General features: G+C 40.3%; 1 protein-coding gene across 4 annotated transcripts in view; it reads left to right on the top strand.

Annotated features, from left to right (window-relative positions):
• The window catches only part of tlcd3a (TLC domain containing 3A), a 75727-nt gene that overhangs the window by 14414 nt on the left and 41844 nt on the right, over positions 1–19469 (top strand). Inside the window, exon 1 of one of the 4 annotated variants that reach the window (XM_082549430.1) lies at positions 5633–5965. The exons of 2 other annotated variants lie outside the window; for them this stretch is intronic. Coding sequence is in view for 1 of the 2 variants with exons in the window: in XM_082549427.1 (XP_082405553.1) it covers positions 6129–6259 (131 nt within the window). In the remaining variant the exon portion in view is untranslated. Of the gene's footprint in view, positions 1–5632; positions 6260–19469 lie in introns of those variants that run through there. One more of the 4 variants, XM_082549427.1, reaches the window with a different exon arrangement.

The following is a 19469-nucleotide window of genomic DNA, read 5'->3' as shown; positions in this document are numbered from 1 at the left end:
GTTTGCGTTCTTAGTTACGTTTTTCAGGAAATGCAATTCCAGCCTGGATTATGATTGTTGGATCTTTTCCAGGGAACAATGCAAACATACAGAAGATAATTTGTTCTTGGACCACATCCAAGTTATACATCAGCGAAGGATGAAGGATGGCTGTGCAGGACTTTGTACTGTTAGGTGAAGAGAAAGTTGCTCTCTACTTTTCATAGAGACATATTGTAGTTTTAACTACATTTTTTTTGTATAGCTACCAAGTAAATTCCTATAACTCTTCAGATCATCACATCACAATTATGTCAGAGAGGCGAAACCCTCTACAGTAATATCTGTAGTAATTACGAAGGAGGCAAAGGGTATATTTTTATGGGGCAAAAGATAAAATGAAAGTTATTTTTATCACACTTATTATCTTAAAGGCTAACAGGTTGGGGTCATATAAAATGAGCTCAGTGATCAGATTACGTTTCTTCAAGGACATAAGAATTTTTCCAGATGCTACAGCATGGGGAATCAAAATCTGATGGTACTTTTCTGTGTTCATAATTCCATCAATTTTTACAAGATCTCCAACACCAGTGACTGAAACGCAGCCCCAAACCGTGACAGAGCCTCCACTGTGTTTTACAGATGACTGTAGACACTCACTGTTGTAAGGAGGAAATCACTTATGTTATCACTGGTTTTCAGTCCAGCTTGTGTAATTTGGCATACATCAGCATTTCCCTGTTTAACTTCATTAAGAATGGCATCTCAACAGTAGGGCTGCCACAAATTTTTTTGATAGTCGACTAGTCACCAATTATTTTTGCGATTAGTCGACTAAGATCATGCATCCAGTGGACGTAAAACGTACAGCTTATTGTACCAGCATGCATCTGCTCTTATATAACTATCATTACCTTACAGCTTGAAGTGTTAAGGTATGTGCTAACTAAAAATAAAGACATTATGATAGTTTATTACACTTTTAATGAAATTTGCAGATTGTCTCGGTGGAGACAAACTCAACAGTCTGCTCTTTGCTCCCTCAAATATAACAGGACAATAGCTCACATTTCTGTTTAATCAGTTTTCTGTTTGATGTTTATTCAGCTGTGTGAAAACTATAACTTTAATCTCAGCCAAACCGATTTACTCAGGAACAAATAAAACACTGAAAAAAGCCAGACAATAACATTTTTAAGTTATCTAAGTAAGCTGCCCCCAACCCCGCAAGAGTTGAGGCTCGGGTGTGAAATTTATGGTTTTCAGGATTTTTATCATTAACTCTGTTTCCCTGGGTCTTTTTCTGTTTTGTAGTTGTGTGTCTCATTTTGAAAGAAATATTTACATGTTACCATAGCGACCAGAGAGCATTAAGGGGCATAGAGGAGGATGTTACTCTCAGTGTTGTTAGTGCATTTCAGGAGGACGCTGCTAAAAAAGTTACACAGTTACACAGTGAATTCACGTTTATTATTTTATTTACAAAATACCAGTTTTTGTCTTGGTCGTATCATTTTTTTCAGACAAATTCTTCACCCACTTGTCCACATCCTCTGTGTCGCATCCTTGTCTCTTCTGGTCACTGAGGACACGCTCCGTATTTTGCGGTGGTTTCCGAAGTACAACAAGCAAGTCAAACTTCCTTTGTTGCCTGGTCTTAGACTTGTACATCTTTCGACATCTTACAATCCTGAGATTGCAGCCATTCCCCAACTCTCTGTGAATGGTACTCATGGCCATTGATCAGTGGTCTTTGATCAGTGGGTTTTGGTCAGTGGTTGTTGATCAATGGTCATGAGAATTTGCATAATTAAGATTAAGGAACTGACCTCCCAGCCCATTGTTCCTTCAGTGGGCTGGTTTCAGTCATTATGCAAATGTACTGTTTATAAGATTGGGGAAACCTGCAGTCAGCTGAGACTGAAGAAGTCACCTGGATGAGTGACGAAACGTTTCTCCCACAAAACGCTACGTCCAGATGAACAGAATCAACTTTTGGAGACATTAGATTTTATCTTTGTTGAGTGGAATTTATTTTGTACAGAATCCACCCAAATCTCCAAAACAAGTCTGCACATGGCCTAATCTACACTGTTTCACCCATCCCCTCTCAAATGACATCAGCATCTGTCCTGATGTGGCACTGGTACACTCCACCGATTCTGTGAGTGAATTCTGAGTATTTTGATGTCACTCAGCGATAACGGTGGTCTAAGAAATAAGATCAAGACACATTTACCGCTACCCCTATAAAACTATTTACTATCCGCTTACGGGACAGCAAATAGGACACAGCACGGTAAAGTTTCAACAGTTTTTAGATTTTCTTTGCCTCCCAGATTTTCTCTTCTCTTGTTTTCTAGAGAAAAGGCTACAATGGAGTCTTAGGGCTACATTAAGAAAAAGAATATTCATTTTGAGATTAAAGTTGAAATTTCAAGATTATACTCAAAATACTATTACAGTACTGTAATAGTATTGCCATGACATGACGACTTGTCATGTCAAGTCGAACAACTGCCGCAGCTCCTACACCTGCTACAAAATAGCCTCGTGTAGATGAGTTAGTGAAATGAGTTGATCCGCCGTCTTATCGTGCATTGTGATACGGCGTACATCCTCATTGCTGCACGAGGGTGTAACCAATCGCCAGCCAATTTATTTTGCACAAGCCAGGCCAAGAGAAATCCATTTCCTGTTACCTAAGCTGATACTGAAGTACGATTTAACTAAGTCATCTACAAATATTGCCAACTAATATTTCTAATTGTATCTCGAAATTTCAACTGTATTCTCAAAATGATCAATAATATATTGTACGTAGCCCTATTACCCCTTCGTGGAATTCCGATAGCATTTATGGCTCCTTTCAGGACAGATGTGGTTTACACATTACACTCCCTTCAAAGATCTTTAGTGTCTCTGACAAAGGTCATGCCTGTTTCTGAAACAATCAAACACTCATCCGGCAGCCACACGCACACTTTAGACTTTACACTTTAGATTTCTTCACTTTTTATTCATCGTTACACATTTTCAGAGGAAATGAAACATCTCAAAATGGTCACATTTACAATAAGGAATCACAGGCGTGTTGTCATGGTGGAGCTTTTTAAAGATGCAACTTGTGGGTTTTAGAAACTCTGACATTTTTCTGTTTATCTGATACTTCATAGCAAGTCTGCTATTTACTGATTACTTGTATATAACTTATAACTTACTTGTATATAACTGTCAGATAGTGATTATCTTTTATTATTAATCTATCATCTCAAGCACTGTTGCTTTGGCATCTTGTTTGTGAGTTCCTCTGTCCCTCATAACGCCATCACATTTTAATTTTAGGGTTTAATTAGATTAATCTGAATTCTATTCTATTGACATTCATGCCAATGAATGCACCTATTATAGCCTGATCAATACTAGCTGGTGTGTGGATCATGTGGAAAATATAGTTAATCATGTGAAAAGAATTTCACAGGTACCTGTGCAGGATTGTAAAAGCATGGTCTTACTGTTCCAAATGGAGTTAAGAGATCAAGGTGCTGCTAAACACATGCACATGATTTAATGATCGTTAGCTAATGAGACTACCCACATAAAAGGTTTGGGGAGTTTGACGGTCACAATCCTCCCAGGAGTGGATGTCCCAGCAAATTCATCCTAAAGTCAGACCGTGTAATTCTCTAAGAAACTGCTAAAAACCAAAGAGCTACACCTCAGACCCTAGTGGCCTCAGTTACCATGTTAAATATTATAATTCATGACAGTACGATTAGAACAAGACTGAGCAAGCATGGCTTGTTTAAAAGAGTTGCCAGGGGAAAGCCTTTTCTCTCTTAAAATAAGATGGCAGCAAGATAATCACACCTCTCCTGGAACAATGTCACCTGTGCAGACCAAAGTGGAGAGGTTTGGCCATAATCACAATCAAACACAGCATATCCACAGGGATTATGATCACCACAGCATAAACACGGTGGTGGAGGGAGCCGCAGGATCTGGGCACCTTGTAGTCATTGAATCGACCTCTGTACACCAAAGTATTCTAGAGTCAGATGTGAGGCCGTCTGTCTGACAGCTAAAGATTGCTTAAAACTGGTTCATGCAACAGGACAATGATCCTAAACAGGAAAAAGAAAAGAGTCAAGGTGATGCATTGACCAAGTATTGCATAAACAAATACTTACAAACCTCAGTGAACTGAAGCCACCCAAATTTCCCCACAACAATGTGAGAGAAAAAGTCATGCAGAAAACAATATATTCAAGAATTTGATCATCTAAAAGTGGTTCTGCAGGGTATTGAATCATGGCCCGCACTTTGTTTTTCTTGCAAATAAAATGGTTACATTTTTAACAGTTCCATCCACTTTGTGGAATGTCCAAGGACGGTGAATTTAGGTGTGGCAAATATGGAAATTAGTATTAGGGGGGGGGGGGGTTATATTATGTGTCTATGACAGTGATAAGGAAAGCAGCTACCATCTGATATTTGCATTCAGATAAGCTGTATGACCCTTTACATTGTGCTCAAACTGAATTCCTTTTTTTCCTTTTGAGATATCCTAAGCTGCCCTCATTCCCGGACCCTCCATGCTAGTATTCAAGTATGCAATAAACAATGCTCTGTTTCTCTATTTATTACACATTTCTTTACCATGTTGACCTGAAGCCAACATTAGGACCCACTATTAGGAAATAATGATAAAACCTGCTCAACTAAATAGGTTTTAACAAAGAAAAAGGCACTTTAATAGAGGATATTATATTAAAAAGATATGTATTAGAGAGTACATTAATGGGTTTTTGCTCAAAATTGATTAAAAAAAATACCAGAGTTAGAAGAAAACACCAATTATATCCCCTTATTCATATACAGACGAGCTCATTGTCAAAATAAAAGCAAAAATACATATAGAAAAAAACACATACAGGAAAAGCTTACTGTTCTGTGCTCAGTAACACAGAAAAGCACATCTTTAAATCGCTTTTTCACAGGACTGAATAACAAATTTAAAAAGAAAAAGCGCCACCACTGTTTGCACTAGTTAAACACACAGAAATAAAGGATTAGATAAAATCTCAATGCCAGACACTCTACAAGCAGCTATCAGACACTACCTGACAGAGCTGAGCGAAGTCAGGTTAACTGACTTTAAAGAGAGTGTTTACTTGACAGCTGATAGCAGTATCTGAGACTGATGACCTCAGATGAGAGGTGGACAGATACAGAGACAGAGTCACCGGTGTTAATTCATTGGCGGAAGGTTTTCTCTCTATCTCTCTTTCTAAGCCCCATGGCTCTTTAACCTCTTTTAATTTGCTGTTGAAGGATTTTCATCATTTACATAACCCCTTATTTCCAATGGCAGAAGGCTGCTTTCAGCAGCAACAAATTACTGACGAGCTGCTGAGCACAGAGGACAATTTAAATGCCACACATGGCTTTACTCAGTCGCTCAGCCGAGGGCGAATACTACACCCGTCTCTTACTTATCTGATAATTTAGCTCTATCTGCTGACAAGTGCTCCATAACACATCCGTCACACAAACTTGGTGATGATATAACACTTGCACTGCCCCCAAGTGGAGAAACAAAAAATTGAATGCCTGCTTACGCAACTACTGATTTTGTTGTATGACTACTTTCGCTAAAGGAGGTAGTTCGTCTATGTGCTATAACACATACACAACAGCTGCAAAGGCATTAATATCTATATTTAAGTTAAGCTGAAAACACAAGCCGCAATTTTAATAAAACACTGTTAAATTCCAAGTTGTTAAATTTACCGTAAATGCTGCGAAAAGAATGACCTTCAAAATAAAAGCCTAGTGGGGTTTGTGTTGCGATATTACCGCTTCCGCTAGGGGAAACACGCAGGTCACGCCTTTTATTTTGAAAGTCTCCACGGGTAGTTGACGTCTGTTTGCCGTTAGCTCAACACTGGTGCTGCTGCTGCTGAGCCTTGGCGGAGTATGTGTGAGTGTGTGAGTATGTGCGAGTGTGTGCTGATGGTGGACTGTTCCCGGTGAAAGACGCCGAACCCGGCCGCGTGAAAAATGCCTCACAGCCGCGTGTAAACGGTCGAAGCTCGCGGAGGGGAGAGAGAGAGTCAGGTGTCCCGGCGGCTAGAGAGGAAAATATGAGCAGGATGTTGCAAGTTTTAGCGTGTGGCGCCGTAGTTTTCCCCGGTCTCTTCTTCGCCTTCAGGAAGATCTTACCGTGTGTGTTCAAACACTGGAGCGATGCCGACGTGGTACTAGTCAGCGAGAGGTAACCCAGCTTAAACTCACCACTTTACACAACACAAACTCACTAACTAGCGCCCGGTGCTAGCTTACTCCCCGCTCTGTAGCTACGGACATTTTCCCTCATCCCGTTAGCTCCTTGGTGTGCTGTATTTTTTTCCATACATGACGGAAACTTATTTATGTTGAGTAGCCAGTGTGGTCATTTTAAGCGAAATATATTTTTCTATTTATTTCTACATTTTTGTTGTGCTCCTTTTTCTGCAAATTGGGCTCAATAATCACGAAGAGTATTTGTAACGGTGATTTGCAGATACAGCAAATCCAAACTATGGGTCCCCTGTAGGAAAATACCACAGCAGGCTTTAAAAAGAGTCTTTGTAAGCATGATGCGCCAAGTGCTTTGTTATTTGTTTGCATGATTGCGAAATCGATGATATGTGCTTAAAAAGGTGCACTAACATGCATTCAATTGTGGTCCGAAGTTTACATGTACTTATCATGGCATGATTGTCATGGGGCTTTTAACGAGTTTTTTGAATAGTTCTTTTTCCAACGTGGAATGGTTTTACAGCATACATCTTTAAGGACTTTAAAAAACAAGAATTGGTTGCACAACTTTGAATCTATTTTGGATTTTCTCCAATACACACACACACACACACACACACATACACACACACACACAAAAGTATCCATACAGGTTTAAATATTATATACATACATTTACTTACACCTTTTAATAAGTGAAGGTTTACAGTGTTAAATTGACAAGATCATGGTCTGTTTACTTGTTAATGATCACTATTCACTACAGCTAGCAGTTTCCCTTTGCAAAGGAAAAAAAAGATTTGTTTGACAGTACTTATTGGACTGACCAATACTCAGAATAGTGAGAAAGGCCAAACTATCACCCTCAGCTGATAGGAAATTGGCTAGGATGTTCAGGGACAACCCAGGAACCACCAGGGCTCAAGGCTGCCGTGAACTGGAAACTTCTGGAACAGCAGTGTCCTATACTGAAATGAGTTTTACATCGCTGTTAAGTGACCGGGTACTGAGCAAAAATGAAGCCCCTGCCGCAAAATCGACGCCTTCAAGCTTGACTAAAGTTTGCAGCTACTCACATGGACAAGCCAAATGTCATCCATCCAGTCTCTTTGGCATATTCGTATTGGGGTCACGGGCAAGTGAAATGGCTTCTGGAGAAAAACTTTATCCATCCATCCATCCATCCATTCACTTCCGCTTATCCTTTTCAGGGGGGCGCTGGAGCCTATCCCAGCTGTCATAGGGCGAGAGGCAGGGTACACCCTGGACAGGTCGCCAGTCTGTCGCAGGGCCAACACACAGGGACAGACAACCATTCACACTCACATTCATTTGCACATTCACACCTAGTGACAATTTTTTTGGGTTATCCAATTAACCTATCCCACAAGCTGCATGTCTTTGGACGGTGGGAGGAAGCCAGAGTACCCGGAGGGAACCCACGCAGACACGGGGAGAACATGCAAACTCCACACAGAAAGACCCCGGCCTGATGGTGGAATTGAACTCAGGACCTTCTTGCTGTGCGGCAACAGTGCTAACCACCGTGCCACCGTGCTTCGAAAAAAAACCCAAAACTTTATGATCAAATGAAATAAAGATTTAGCTACAATGACAGCAAGTATGTTTAGAGTAGTAATGGGCCATTATGCTTGCTCTGTCCTGTGTGTCACTCACCAGATTTGACATCACATCCTGTGGCGCTATGGCTGGTCATGCACATCTCAATTTTTTTAACATGGTGCGTTGTGCTGTGGGTGCCACAACTGGGTTAAAGACAATAGTCTGCAGTCGTGCTGGTTTTTACTGCCATATTAATATTCCAGTACAGAAGCTCAGAGGCGTATAGATATACAGAGGGAGATGGTGGAACAGTTTGAGAGTCAACACTTGAGAGTTTGTGGAAAAAACACTCAATGTACTTCTTCTCCTATATCAGTTCTCATGTGATGCGCTATCGTCTGAGTGGCGACACCTAGTGTTCAGGAGAATACTGCATCAGCGCGTATAAAAACAAGTGAGTGTGTGACAATGTTGTGGTGGCAAGTATAGGGCTTTGGAGTTGACGTCACGCCGCAATGTATTGTGGGAGTGCGGCGCCATTTTCCGGGTCCACAAATCAAAACAAACACACTGTGTTGGAACAACGACGACAAGAAACATGCTTAAAAGCAGCTCAAAAGAAAACAGACGGTATAGAGACCAATTGCGTCCAGAGGTGAAGCAGCGGTACTTGAAAAAAATAGAGTGCACCGCAAATGTGGACCTATATGAAATACGGCAGTGGAGTAAAGACCCAGACAACTTACCGCCACTGTCCTACCCCGATATCTTCACTTATCTTGTTAACCCTAACCCTAACCCTCACGTTCGGATTTCGGAGTGCCCCCTGTGTAACGTTGGTACCCAGTCTGGATTTGTTTGATCCATTTCATAGGCAGGCTTCCCTACAGTTGTGCGAAATAATTAGCGAATCGTTACATAGCACGTATGTCTGCACAGTCACTCAATTCTATGTTTGTTCGCAATTTCTATAACCTCCGAGAGCCCCAACAATAATATTATTAAGCTATAAAGAGTGATATGTACATATATAGAACTTACCGGAGTGAAAATGTCTGGAGCACACCAACAGATATCTGGAGATGGAAGCGAACTGGATAACAGCTCGTCTCACGGCTGCTATCCAGGCTAGATGCCTTCGTTTTGTAAGGTCCACCATATAAGCTCCCTCATGTTGCTTCCAGGTTGGGAAAGAATAAAAAGACAAACCCTTTTTAAGCTTATTCCAGCGATCGAACATTGCAGCCGACCACACAGCAAGTACGAATCCTGGCTGTTGTGTGTGCCTTCGGTCCTTTTTCGCTTGTGCTTTGTTTGGACCCGGAAAATGGCGGATCAGGCCAAAATCCTGTCCACGCCCACCCCCGTGACATCACGCTCCAAAGCCCTGTACTGGGGCCTTAAAGGTGACGCATTCCAGCCTAGGAACACTAACATCTGTCAATCACGGTAGCGGTGGTAGCATCATGCTTTGGGGCTGTTTTGCTGCCAGTGGTACTGGTAATAATGTAATAATAATGACGGAGGTTTATCTACAAATTCTTCAATGTCACCTCAAACCAACTGCTAGACAGTTGAAACTTGGACACAGTTGGGTTTTCCAATAGGACAATGATCCCAAACACGTATCAAAAATGGTTTGGGATAGATAAAGGAGGTGAACATGAAGCTGCTAGAATAGCCTTCCCAAAGATAAACCTCAGCCCTAATGAAAATCTGTGGACTATGCCTAAAAGCCGGGTCAGTGCCAGGAAACCAATCAATTTAAATCAACTCCCAATTCTTCCAAAAAGAGGGATCAAATATTTAGCCAGAATTATACCAGAATCTTGTTGATGCCTACCAAAAACATCTGGTTGATGTGCACCTTCCTAAGGTGACATTTAACCATGTGGGGATGTATGTATACTTTTGACCCTGTGTGGATTAGAGAAAATCCAAAATTAATTCAGACTTGTTCACCCAGCTTTTGTTTTCTAAAGTCCCTAAAGATGTATGCTGTGCAGTCATTGCACCCTGGAAAAAGTAGCGTTCAAGGAAATCATTAAAAGCTCAAATTTATCATGAATTTCATCCCCATAATGATTGCATATATAAAATGGTCCTAACTACAGTGTGACTGTAATATCCGCTGATCGATGCGATGAGTTTCTTTTTGCTCAATACAGAAAGCTGTCCACTATGCAGCAATTAGAAAAAAGGTTTCTCCATACATAATACATCTCTCTGAAGAAAATAATTTGTTATACTATTTGTTACATTACTTTTGCCTTACAAGGATTTATGCTTCTGTCTCAAGTCACTGGTGTAGATACGCAAACCCATGGAAACCCTACGACATAACCTACACTATGCACTTCGCTGGAGATGTAACTACATGTAGCTTGGCAGCCCACAACTAGCGCTGTCAAGTCCTCCTAAACATTTGTCTACTTTTTTTGCTGCAGTTTGCTAATTTATCAGTGAAAGAATAATTATTTTTACCTCAATGTAAGGAATAATAATCATAGATGTCAAAATGATTGTATCTTGTCCTATTTAATCTCAACAAGTCCTAAAAACAGTCAGTGATCACGGTCTTCCTCTCTTGGTTTTTATTACCGCTATTCGTTTTAAAGCTCCGTTTTTAAAACCATACGTAGTAACTACAGCCCAGCTCATGCAGCAGTAAATTAATGACTAACCTCGTATTGTGGATCGATTATCTCAGTTGTTCTCCTGACTGAAGTTTGGTCTGTTTATAACATCCTGCCATGCGATTTCTTTTGTCCCTAACCATCTGGAACCCTCAACTTAACTTTTGAGTGGAAAAACATTAGTGTTCATCCTCTAGCTTCACTGTGTTTATGTTATGCTAACATTGCTGTGTCGCTAGTGATCATGTACCACATCATTATATACCAGCTAGCCCAACTTCAGTAACCCTACAAACGTCACTGCTGTTTACTTCCCTGACTTCATTTATATATCGGAAGTAGAGCAGGGTGATATGGCCAAAAATATTTATCACGATATATATTTGAAAATTTGCGATAACGATATAACCGACGATATAATTGATGCGAGACAAAATACAACTCCACAACATTACTAGCGCAAAAAGACAACCTTCCATTTATTTTCACTTAAACAAGAAGCTGGTTTTTATGTACATTAAAGCTTTATAAAAATGTAACAGTGCAAATGCAAATTCCTTGCTGAAAGTTTAACCAAAAGGCATTTCCAGTAGAAATGGGCTGACATATCCTGAGCATAACCATGTATAATATCCACTGAAGTTAAAAAGAGGTGCTTTGCAACATTAAACTGCAGTGTGCATTACGCATTTTTCGGACCATAAGGTGCACGGGATTATAAGGCACATTAAGCGAAACAAAGCAGTCAGATAAATCAAACTTTATTAAACTCATTCTTCTTGCTTCCTCCACTTCTGTACCATTGATTCATTAATGTTGAATTCTCTGGCAGCTGCTCTATTCCCATGTTGCTGCAGTATATTAATGACTAACCTCGTATTGTGGATGGATTATCTCAGTTGTTCTCCTGACTGAAGTTTGGTCCGTTTACAGCATCCTGCCATGCGATTGCATTTGTCTCTAACCATGAAGAACCTTCACGTTAACTTTTATAAGTGGAAAAGTGTTAGTGTTCGTCCTCCAGCTTCACTGTTTATGTTATGCTAACATAGCTGTGTCGCTAGCGATCACGTAGCACATCATTATATACCAGCTAGCCCAACTTCAGTAACCCTGCAAACGTCGCTGCTGTTTAGTTTCCTGTCTTCATTTATGTTGGAAGTGATAGCAGAGGTGTACGTTTGATTTTTTTCAGAAATCTCTCAGTCAGAACATGCAATATCATGCTTAGGTAACTAGCGAAACTAGCGAGCTAACTTCCGCTAGCTTCCTGCTAACTTCTAACTCCGTTAAATGTAATAACTTTTGTTTTCATGGATGCCTGGAAGTTAAACTTTATAGTTACACCTGGTAAAGCAGCAATGCTGATCGTTTTATTAAAGATGAAAGAATTTAGACAGTTTTTAACTCTAAGTGATGCTGCAGTGTTGTTTGACCTGAAGAATACGGAGTTTAGGACCCAGATTACTCCCAGATTTAAGAGCATCTTAGTCCGACAAATATGACAATAACAACGGCTGCTTGCATGTTCTGCAAAAAAATGTGCTTTGTTGTGTATCTGATGGACAAACACCAAACCAGTTCCACATCACGGAAGTTGCACCATTTTTACAAACCAATTCTGGTTCATCTGTTTCACTCAACAATCGGCCATGTGCGTATGAAAACAAAGGCACTGCGCATGCGCGTTTTACTCCCATTCTATCGCGATATTTCATTTTCCTATCGTTGCCTAACATTATACCGGTATTACCGTGAACGGTATAATATGGCCCAGCCCTAATCGGAAGTGTTAGCAGGGCTGTACGTCTTAATTTTTTTTCAGGAATCTCTGTCATGGTATATTATATTGAGATGGAAACTAGCGAGCTAACTCCCTGCTAACTTCTAACTCTGTTAAATTTAATAAATTCTGTTTTCATGGATGCCTGGTAACTTAATTTTTACACCTGGTAAAGCAGCCAACATATTATTACAGATTGAAGAATTTAGACGGTTTTTCAACTCTCAGTGATGCCGCATTGTTCGTTTGACTTTGGGACCTGCAGCAGAGTTTGGGTCCAAACATGACTAATAACATCAGACTTTAAGACCGGATAGTGCTATTTTATGCAGCATATGCAACAGAATAGGTTAGACCAGTGGTCCCAAACCCCCAGGCCACGGACTGTTACCATAGCGACCAGAGAACATTAAGTGGCAGAGCGGAGAATGTTACTCTCAATTTTGTTGGCGCATTTCAGGAGGACGCCACTAAAAAAGTTACACAGTGAATTTGCATTTATTATTATATTTACAAAATACAACCGTTTTTGTCTCGGTCGTATCATTTTATTTTGTTGTATTTATCTGTGACACCTTAAAGACCGGTCCGTGGTGCAAAAAAGGTTGAGGACCACTGTGTTAGACAGTATTCATAGACTGTTTATAAATACTAGATTTAGCTTCTGGGTCTAAAAAGTGACTTTAGTTTTTACCTCTATTTAATTAAATTAAAATGCTTTTTCACTTCTTTTTGGTTTAGTTTTTATAATAACTCTGGTTTAAAATGCTTAGCTTGAGTCTTCAAAAACATTTCAGTTGCCACATCCATCTTTCATATACAGTCTAGCTTTTAAATGGCATCTAGTTTCTTAAAAACAATAGCGCAATTTTCAAATTAAAAAATAAAAAATTGGGGGGAGTAGAAAACAATCCTTAATTACATCAGTTTCCCATTCATTACACCTTAGAATAATGCTTATCTACTGATATCAGCCAACCACAACTATGCAGCGTCAGTTCAGTTCTAGTACTTTCACTCCAATAAGTAGTCACAGAGAAATCCCAGGAAGTTACATTTTTTATTAGAGTTGAACAAGCCACGTGAATGAACGATAAAATCATTACATTAGAAACGTTTTTAACTTTGGATCTCATTAGTATTAATTATAAATGTGTTTGGGGGGGGGGCATCAGTGTGACTTGCTCACATTTGCACAGTTCAGTTCAGCGCTCATTTGTAAGCTGTCACTCTAGCTAATCCTCTTCTGAGCTCTGGTCAGGGCCGACTGCTGAGTTAGCTATGCACTGAAATACACCGAAGCCTACTGCCGAATAACGCTTCTGCTAATTTACAAATGCTCAGCTATCGGAAAACATCGTTCTTACAAGCCACAGTGCCTGCAGGCTGTCAGACTGCTCGCCCTCAACCACTAAACTGGCCTTTAATGTCTACATCTTCTGCCTGTACCATGCTTTGTATCACAGGCTTCCAAGTAGCATAAATTGGACACCTGAAGGATTTGTGTGTGTTAACACAAAACAGTTAGCTTTATTTTAACTGTAAATACAAGTTAATGGAATAAGTGTGGAAGATATGATCATCTCGGCATTGGGGTGATTTTAGAGCTCAGCGGGGACTCCAGTTCCTTCTGTTGTTTACCTCCAGCTTCTCGCTTTCCCTCTCATCTCTGTTAGCTGATTTAACACATGCGGGGCTGAACTTTTCGTGACATTACTGGACAAAGAGATGGATCAAACATTTGCTGACTATGACCTACAATCAGACATGAGCTTTAATATGCCACTTTTCCCATATGTCCTGTGCGAAAAGGTGCAGGTAAAACTCCTGTTGTGTGCTGCAAGGCACATGCCCATGGGGTGTATATACACATGGACATGTTCCCGTAGGATGTAACTTTTTTTCTCTAGTTGAAGCATTTTAACTCACCTAAGTCTCAGTCACACTAGAGAAAAAATGGCAAATAATGAAACCTCAAGACTAGAAGAAAATCAGCGGTTGCCTGGTTATTGAATTGAATTTTTGCTCTCAGCAACTGATTGCAGCACCATCAACCTCTCGGTGGCAACTTTTGGTTACACAGGTTGCCTGTTTCCGCACAACTGGGGTCTTACCTGTCTAGACTGGAGTCAGTCTTGGATAGATTTGTGAAGGTTTGCAAATGTATGAATTCAGACAGATAGGCAGCACATTACAGTTGGAGTCAGTCTGCGCCAATCAACACAACCCATATGCGCCCCCATTTATTTCTCCAAGGGAGGATACAATATAATTAAGCACACAAACTTGAGTTACTAAGGCTTGTGGCAAGCTGTTTACTGGAATTTAATGCCAAACAACAAGTCTTATTTTGCCCCTGCAATATGTGTGATAGTTGTCACTAGGAGTTTATTTGGAAAGAGAGGGGGAGATGTTATCAGAACAAGTGCATACCTGTAATGTCTAGATTTGGCACAGTGCTTAAATGTTTGCATATCAATTGGCTGACCAAAATGACCGTCAAGCCACCAGGAAATGTGCTGCTCTCCTGGCTCAAACTCAAGATTTCCCATATACGCAGCCAGTGACATTCCAGCATCCATTTATACAATCAAGGGGTTCTGATGGAAGAGTGGGAGAGTTCCTTCTTGCCATGAAATGCACTTTACCCTGTTTGCTTTTTTTGGTTCTGCTGTCACTTTCTTTTGCTCTGCTGCAGTGCCCATGGACCTACACATTACGTAGCCCATTTACTAGAGGAACAAAAACACCACTTCTTGCTGTCAGACACTGTGTGTGTGTGGGGGAGAGAGAGAGAGAGAGAGAGCACGAGACGGAACACGAAAGAGCAAGTCCATGTGTAACAAAACAGTCAGTGCGAAGACCTGGTAACACTGAAAGGGAAGCTGAGGTTGTTCGCTGGCCTGACACAGTAGGGAAGAAAAGACAACATTACCGAACAAGGCAACAAAGAATTCTTCCCCTTTTTCCCCACTGCACGCTCCTCACCCCGTCGAACTCAACTTTTCAGCTGCAGGGGGGAGAGAGGGGGTTATTGGCGGACACACAATGAATTGGCTGTATGAACTGAGTCTTGTGACAGAGTATGAGACCATACAGCCTTAGAAGGCCGTAAAGCCGGTGTGAGGGGATTGAGTTTGTGGGGGAAAGAGAGAAGGCGGCCTGTTAAGTTTTCCTAGCTCAGACCTGTGGTTTTTGTACTTGCGTGTCACATGGCTATTGTTCACTTGCTGATGCCGGTATCATTGCTGTGGTCCCCCGCCGTAAACCTTGGTTTGAGCTGACTACAGGTTCAAGCAGGAAACCACAAATACTCTTTGTTTCTCAGCACTGCCATTTGTGAGTGCACTGTTTAAAAAAAAAAAAAAAAAAAAAAAAAGGAAAGAAAGCAGTCTTTTGACCTTCGAAACTAGCCTGAGTATGTCTGAGTGCAAACTGTAATCACTTACTCACTCAGACTAAGAGAGTTTGGTGCTTTGTGGCCAGAGTTGGGAAGGTTACTTTTAAAATGTATTCCATTACAGAATACAGAATACATGCCCCAAAATGTATTCTGTAACGTATTCCATTACGTTACTCAATGACAGTAACGTATTCTGAATACTTTGGATTACTTAATATATTATCATGCTTTTTACAACAACATGAATGTACTATTGCTGTGATTTATTACTATTACTGAAGGTCTGCGACTCCGAACTGTAGTAAAGGGACCTCTGACTAATACGGCGGGGTCCCTGTCGGCTCGTAGCCGAAAAATAGCTTTACTTTGTTGTGTGGGTCAACTTTTCTTGCGAGAGACAGAGAGAGGCGTTGAAAGACTGCTCCAACGGAACTTATTGTTTTCGGAGGAAAACACGAACACGGTGTACAGTCGAGTCTTAATAGCTTACTTACAACTGGGCTCGTCAGGCACTCTTCTTGGCTGAAGTGGTTATTATTATATTTACATGCTTCCAGCTCCCGTTTTTCCTCGATGACAACTCGTACCTTTCCACTCCCCTTTTTCTCCCTCCTCGCGCTCACAGACCCATAACGTGTATGGCAGTCCATTCTCCCTGCAACACGGACTACACTGCCCATGATGCTACATTCTTTAGAGCTATGCTTGTAGCATTCTGCCTGTTAGCTTAGCACAACAACAACGAAAAGGCGCTCTCTCACCCAGGAAACACACAGTCGCAGAGAGAGAGAGAGAGAGAGACCGTCGCCCTGTAACCATGGCAACCATAACGCTGCCGCCTGGAACAACAGAACGTAGCTGTCAAACAAAACCCAAACAGTCCTCACCCGCGACAATATGAAACAGGAAAGTACCGCAGTGTAATCCATTTATTTCAACAAAGTAACTGTATTCTGAATACCACCTTTTTAAACGGTAACTGTAACGGAATACAGTTACTCATATTTTGTATTTTAAATAGGTAACGGCGGTACATGTATTCCCTTACTCCCCAACACTGTTTGTGGCTGTATGTGTAATACCTTGGTGGATCTATGGGAACTCGCTATCAATTCACGTTAAAAGGTGTGCTATCATCATAATCATGACCCCAAAAAAATGCACGAATGGCATTTTTTGCTTCCCTTTTCAACTTCATCCACTTAAAACAAATGACGTAGCTTCTGAAAAGTACTCTTTTTAAAGGCAACCAGAGATGATACTTGTGGATGCAGAAAAGTCCTGTAGAAGTCTATGGATGAAAAGGCCCTTGACTTTGACCTCTGTTAACACTTTTCTGATGATGTGACTCATTCTGAGGAACTGTTTCTGATCCTATACATTACTAAGTCGACTAGCATAAGGTTGCTATTGCACAAATGTTCAAATGGGAGTAGAAGGTTCTGTGGATGGCTTACTGGCAAAGAGCTAATTAATAAACCAAGACTCAGCCAGTTCATTTCAGTACTAACAAATCTTATCTACCCAAAGCATCAGGTTTAGAAATTAGTAGTAAACTAATGGAACAGTGTAAGTGCAGGTTTCAGCGTTTCTCTCCAGAAATAGCAAAGTGTTTTTGAGAGGAAAAGGAGAATCGATATATTTCTGATATAAGGGCGAACTCTTCTGTTTGAAGTTGCTGGGGAGCTGTCTGGATAAATCTGACAGTTCTGGTGAGGTTCAGGATTCATGCAGCAACATATTAATAACTAGCCTTATGTTATTACTGAGCTCATCTCAGACTTTCTGTTGGCCCATTATGAAAGCGTTAGCAGGGACTTTTATAGAGTAACAACAGTTTGTCCCTCATCTTACAGTTTGTATTAACCTAAGCTTAATTCTGTAGCTGGACACAATGCAGAAGATATTTTTGTCAACTACTCCACCTTAAACCATTCGAGTATTATTGTCAGTAACTGCTTTTTTCCCCTCACAGAAATACTTTGGACAGAACCAGTATATCATCTTAAGATGTCAACTTGTTAGCCTTAAACTACTAACTTCTAAATCAGATAGACTTTGTAAATCCCATTTTTCATGCATGCCTTTATGTTAAACTTTATTGTAACACCTGGGAGAACAGCCATGGCTTGATGGTTTTAGTGTTTGTTTGCCTTTGGAAACTGAAGGAGTTTATGAGAAACCAATAAGCTTGGTTAAACAGTCAGCTGACTTATATCTTAACGGATAAATAATTAAATTAGTCAATAAATCTTAGTAAACTCTATAACACTGCATTAGTAAAGACTAGATCTTTGCCATACCTCAATATAATTACTGTTAATATATGTACATGTGATTAATCTTTGCTGGAAAATTGAAAATGAAAAGTCCATAGCCAAGAATTTGTGCAGTGTTAAGTACCCCAGTTCTCAAGAAATATGTAATCATTTTCCTTGGTAGTTCGCTCAAGCCTCTCATCTATTATTTACAAGGGCTAAGTAATTATCCCACTTGTAGCTTCACAAGACATTCAATTTAAGGAGGTCCAGTTAGAGACGATTTCAACAACTGGGTGTCAAATAAAAGTGCAGTTCAACAGTATTTCAGTGTTATTAATTTTCGCAATGATGTGAAGGATACTTTAATAATATTAAAACCATAAATAAAAAAAAATAAAAAAAATAATAGTAAAATGTTCTTTTTCCTTAAGTACATTTCACATGCACATAGGGGTGGGCAATAGAAACGATATAAATTTGGCCAACGATAGAGATTTTGACTATACCGCTCTATCGCGATAGCGCATGTTGATGATTAGGGCTGCCACAAACGATTATTTTGATAGTCGACTAGTCACCGATTATTTTTGCGATTAGTCGACTAATCAGATCATCATCCATTGGACATACAGCTTATTGCACCAGCAGCATCTGCTCTTATATAACTATCATTAGCTTACAGCTTTAAGTGTTTAAGGTATGTGCTAACTAAAAATAAAGACAAGATGATAGTTTATTAAATTTTAATGAAATCTGCAGATTGTTGTGGTTTAATAAACTCCTTGCTATCTAAAATATAACAGGACACCGGAGTAAATTCTTGAGCATCTCACACTTCTGATAATCAGCTGTCTGCTTGACGTTTATTCAGCTGTGTAAAAACTTTAATCTCAGCCAAACCGATTTACTCAGGAACAAATAAAATACTAAAAAAAGCCAAACAATAACATTTTGAAGTTATCTAAGTGACTTATATATATATTTAACCTGAGTAGCGAAAGACGGCGGTCGGTTTGAAAACGATTTGCCGGGAGTCCGGTGTTCTCACGGCTCTAGTTAGCCTAGCCTAGCCTCCGGCTAGCTATCGAGCTAGTGGGTAACAGACGTCTCTGAAAACGTCGGAGCACTTTTGAAAATATGTGGTGTCTTGATAAACTGAGCAGGTATTTGAGGTTTACACAGCTACATTCTTGCCTGAAAATATGTTAAACATTTATTTTGTGACCGAGAAAGAATAATAAGAGTAAAACCAACTAGCTGCCACCATTGTTGGAAACTGAGCTGGGCCGCGCTATGAATTCTGGGACACAGCTTCTTCTTCTTCGGGGTTTAACGGCAGTTGGCATCCTTGTACATGCAGTGCTGCCATCTTCTGTTTCAGTCTGTTATTACACTCTTAAATCCTGCTACTTATTCCTGCGTCTTTCAGGATCTTACAAAGCTTCAAACGACACGTCGACTATTAAATCAGTCGTCGACGATTTTGATAGTCGACGTAATCGTGACTAGTCGACTAATCGTGGCAGCCCTATTGATGA

The sequence above is a fragment of the Aulonocara stuartgranti genome (assembly GCF_965226115.1).
Source record: "Aulonocara stuartgranti genome assembly, chromosome: 10".
NCBI classification, from domain to species: Eukaryota; Metazoa; Chordata; class Actinopteri; order Cichliformes; family Cichlidae; genus Aulonocara; species Aulonocara stuartgranti.
Note: the sequence above shows the minus strand (reverse complement) of the source record. Positions and strands in the feature narration are given on the sequence as shown.